The sequence below is a fragment of the Sinocyclocheilus grahami genome, unplaced genomic scaffold (genome assembly GCF_001515645.1).
Source record: "Sinocyclocheilus grahami isolate Dianchi unplaced genomic scaffold, SAMN03320097.WGS_v1.1 scaffold720.1, whole genome shotgun sequence".
NCBI lineage: Eukaryota > Metazoa > Chordata > Actinopteri > Cypriniformes > Cyprinidae > Sinocyclocheilus > Sinocyclocheilus grahami.
In genome coordinates this window covers 125,034-129,793 of record NW_015505899.1, presented here as the reverse complement: position 1 = coordinate 129,793, position 4,760 = coordinate 125,034, and the positions used below count along the sequence as shown (strand labels likewise).

Sequence of the window (4,760 nt, the reverse complement as noted above, 5' to 3'; positions counted from 1 at the left end):
CCCCGTCAGACAGAGTCACTCCCCAGCTGTGTTGCCTGCCCTCTGCACCCCCTTCCCCATCAGCTCTGTTATTAACCAGCTGTGAGCGCCCACTCGGGCATCTGCTGGCTACACAATGGGGGCAGAGCCAATTCTGACTCCCCCTCTGCCCTCCCTAATGCTGTCCTCAAGCCTGAGGTCACTGCACACCCCCGTCTCTTCTGTCTCCTGTGACACTTGCTGTTCCTCTTTCTCTTAGCCCAGCTACCATGTACTCTTTATAGACATTAACTTGTGCTTATTCTGTATAGAAAATGTGTATTATCAATCATTTTGTTCATGATTAGCATTTAGCATTGTCTGTGAACATCACTGCAGGCTTGCAGTTCGCTTTTATCATTGCTGGGCGAATTTTCGTTTAAAATTCAATCATTTCAAAAGGTAACCACAATTGGGAATTTTGTGTAAAGCCAAAAGATTCCCCCATGCAGATTTTGTTTGTGGTTGGTCACACGAATTTGCCGCATTGACCAACAGACAGCTGCTTGGTTTAAAAGTGACTTCCCTAATTTTCCTAACGTGACTGCACCTTGAAATCAATGCAACTCAGTATTTTGTTGTAACATACATCTATACATTTCCAATATTTGTGTACCTTCCCTTAATTATGAGAGTGTGTGGCCTTGTCCTATGATAGCAAATCATGTTAGCATTACTTATGCTATAGATGAGCAAGAACCTTTCAGTGAACAGTTTCTAAAATAACTTTTTTTCTCTCTGTATGATGAACACACTAATAATCTGAACAACTTTTCCCACTATAAAGAACCTTTTGCACATTGGTTCCAAGGATGTTCTTCATGGTTCTTCATATAAACATTGATGCCAATAAAGAACCTTCATTATTAAGAATGTAGGTAGACTGATGTAAAGTATGGGTCGTTGTAAAGAAAATTGAATTTGCTGCATGTTTTCTTAAGTTCAAAAAATAGATAAATTTGATTGTTTTTTGTTTTTGGGGGGGGGGGGGGGGGGGTTCTCACCTGCACATGACCTCATGAGTTAGCAGAACACGGCACATTTCTGGATTCTTGTTCTGTCCCTCATATGATATAGGCTGAGCCATGTAAGGCAGAATTAAAAAGAGGTTATCAACACATTATAGAGCAAAACTAAGAAAGTGTTTCTTGCGGCTAAAAGGCTTTTACCTCAGAAAAAGAAGATGATGCTTTACCTGTTTAGTGACAGAATCAATGAGACGTGCATAAAGGTCTTGTTCTGTGCGAACACCTGAGAACAAAAACAACAAACAAACCTTGTTGATGCCGTATTCTTAACAGATGTTGATACAGAAACTACTTAAATTTGGAACCACATTGCCATTGGATCAAATAGTGCGAAAGAGTAGAATAGGTTCTTTCTTTGATAAGAAAACAAAAATGAAAATTTTAAATATCCATTTAACACATTATATGATCACATAATTATTGCTTTTTGCTCTGCAAAAACTAAATGTTGAATGCTATGGCCCAACAGAAAGAATGATTATCTATTTGGACAAGAAGGTATACATGTGATGAGAAATGTTGAGCATACCATTACTATAGAGGAGCTGGAGTTTGTAGCGAGTTCCATTATTGGTCTTTTCCCCCATCTGCTCCTTAGAAGAACAGCAAGGACAGACATGGAAAGAACAAAGAATTTTGATTACGCAAAATTAGCATTTAATCAAGCATACAGGAGTTCATGATTGAGTAATGTCTACAAATCAAAACTATACTACTGCAATATACAGTTTTTAATGATGTTGGTGTATTTACCACTCAGAAGCGAGTTGTATTACTGCCAAACATTTCATTTGCATCTCTTCTCGTTCAGTTTAATCATCGGGTAACTGTTGTACTTTACTGTTGTACTGTAACTGCAGGTAACTGTTGTACTGTAATGTAAAATGCAACTACATGCATTTTATATTACAGTATGGGATGTGATACTGTAAACTCAGGCCTTACCGTGAAGACTCCCAAATTACTGTAAGTGTGATTTTGTAATTTTTGATAACACACTGAAGAGATTACAAACATTCAATTTACTTACATGTGAAAATAGTATTGAAGTGAATAAAAAACTGTGATATGTACTTTTTTAGAGTTTAAGAACCTAGGTCAGGACAGTGCAGAGGAGGGATGAAAAATATGGAAAAATGGACATACATAGACAAGACTAGGGCAGAGGAAGTTGATGTAAAAGATGTGTCAGAGTGCAAGAATGGCTTCTCTAATTTTCCTGCATTTCAAATATCCCTTATGTTCTGTTTGTTTTATAAAGTTTTGTTTTCTCTCGCCAAGCTCAAGCTTTAAATCTATGTTAAACAGTAGGAAATATCATCAGAAATCCAATAACGTTCAATCATGTGGATCATGTTATAGAATGTACCTTATCCTGCTCCACAAAGTCAACAAACGCTGTCCTCTCCACTTCCACAGGCTGTCCATTGCGGTCATAGAGTGCCAGAACAAAATGGAAGAAGTTGGACTTTCTGAGATTGGAGGGAGGCTGCTTTTCAAAGTGAGCACGGGATAAGGCCAATCCACTATGGATGTAGGGTTTTGCAGAATAAAAACAGATTATTTATTTATTAATATTTTTCTAAATTCATATAACTGACCATGATATAATACAATCCACTAAATTCAACATAAGTTCAATACAATTCTCAATGCATGTCTCTGACAAGATATACAAATGAAAAACATGTCTATTGGACCCACATTTCCACTGATTCTAGTAATAAAAATGTTTGCTTGTGTCTGAATCTTTAAAACGTTGTCTTGCTGAAGACAGTACCTCTTTAAGCCTAAAAAGTTTATTTTGAGCACATAGTCATGATAAAAATATTAGAAATAGCCTATATAATTTAGCAATTGTCTTTTTCATATTTTATTAGTTGCTCTCACCAAATTCGATTACAAGTTCTTACATTTTTTAAATATTAAAGGCTACATTTTTGAAGAAAAAAAAATCTGACCAAATGTTTGTGTTTGCAGCAATATCTGATATATCAGGAGTTTTATTATAAGGACACACTGAAAGCACAATGTGCACTTTTTGAACCACCCAAATGTAGTCAACAAATCAGGTTTTCAATGTTGTAATTGTTCTAATAATATATAACATTAACATATAAATATAACATTTGATGAAATAACTCATGACATCTCAAAAATTCGTTAAAAATTGACAGCTAATTAAGAATGTATTCCTATTGATTTATATACAACAACTAACAGCTGTCTATGGCTGCGTTTTCCAAAGGCAACAGTGGTCTCTGTAATCTGGGCCGTAAACATCGATTCATTTATAGGCTATATAATTATGAAATCGAGAAAAAAAAACTGATATAGTAGATTCGTGTGTTTTCGGTAGCCGAATATTAAGATACTTAGAACGATTATTAGTAGTGTTATTATCACCACTATAGTCTACTTTTAATAATTTGATTTTGAATTCCTCAGAATAAAACTATTTGCTTGTGTATATCCTAAATCCTTTGATACTGGATTAAACATATGCTTAAAGAAAATTATGCGACACTTCAAGTGAGCAAGAAATGAAAGGGAAAGAAGAACGACAAACAATCACCGTTCAAGTGACGTGCTCAAGCGTTTTAAGTAATATCATCATGACACAAAACGGGTTTCAATGTAAGGTCTTGTTTGCCTCTTTCATTCGACTCGTGACTCTGTCACCTCAAGCTATTGACAAGAGCACTGAAGGCTGAGATCCGAAGCTACTAATCTCTGGTGTCATTTTACATTCACCGCCACAGAAGAGCCTGACCTGTTGCTAGATATTTTTTTGAAATGTTATAGAAAACAAAACACACTCTTAAAGTTAATGATTATAAATATAAAAATAAACAATAAACGCGCATGTTACATTTGGTAGATACGTATTTTTATAACTCATACAATCGTTTAGGCTAATACTTATTTTAATTCTAATTCATGTTCTGTTCTTTTGGATGGTAAACAAATAGGCTAGTTTAACATGTGTGCTGTGTGTTATTTCTGCTAAGGACCGGACAGTTTATAAAGAAATATTTTCAGTCTTTAGGTGGTGTTTTTACATGTAAAAAATTTAGTGTAGCTACATTAGTGCGGAATAGCCTACCTCTGTGCCGCTATGTTTGCATCAATAACGCCGACATTTCGCACCCAAGAACGAACAGCATCCATTTCTTCTTCAAAAGTTCCCACTTTCAACCCACTGATGTTTCTTGTCGGGTGATCTTGACTCCCAAACATTTAAAACAAAATTGGAATGACAAGGCAACTTGTTGTGCAAAAGCACTAGCCTTATAGATAACAAAGTCGAAATATTCTGGAAATTCTGCGTATCACTCAGTAGATTTAATGATTTTCTCAATTTTTAGATTACCGGGATTCTCTGAAATAGTCCGTGAAACACTCCGTGCTTCTTTTTGGAATTGTTTTGGAAACTTGCTTACTTGGCATAGAGTTGTCCTTCTTCGAGACCCATTCAAACGGAATGTGCGTAGTCCGCTCGCTCACCTGTACGGGAGCAACATTCACTTCCCAAACAAAGTCTGCAGATGTCCTGCTACAAATAAAGCCACTCAGGATAGGAATTAAAACATCCACAAGGTGCTCTGAAGATGTTATGTGCTCTGCCGATTACCCTGTAACTGCTGAGGATGCTTATCGTGCCCGTTTAAAACCATGAGAACGTGATGATGCTGAGAGAGTCTACAGGGACCC

The 4,760-nt window shown here is 36.3% G+C and overlaps 1 protein-coding gene across 1 annotated transcript in view; it reads right to left on the bottom strand.

The window, feature by feature from the left end:
• The window catches only part of ebf2 (EBF transcription factor 2), a 24,547-nt gene extending 20,261 nt beyond the window's left edge, over window positions 1–4,286 (bottom strand). The window contains exons 1-5 of the mRNA XM_016244472.1: window positions 4,153–4,286; window positions 2,416–2,572; window positions 1,576–1,633; window positions 1,214–1,269; window positions 1,023–1,096 (exon numbers count right to left, since the gene is read on the bottom strand). Of these exons, the coding sequence (XP_016099958.1) occupies window positions 1,023–1,096; window positions 1,214–1,269; window positions 1,576–1,633; window positions 2,416–2,572; window positions 4,153–4,286 (479 nt within the window). The remainder of the gene's footprint in view (window positions 1–1,022; window positions 1,097–1,213; window positions 1,270–1,575; window positions 1,634–2,415; window positions 2,573–4,152) is intronic.
• Window positions 4,287–4,760: the final 474 nt, after the last annotated feature.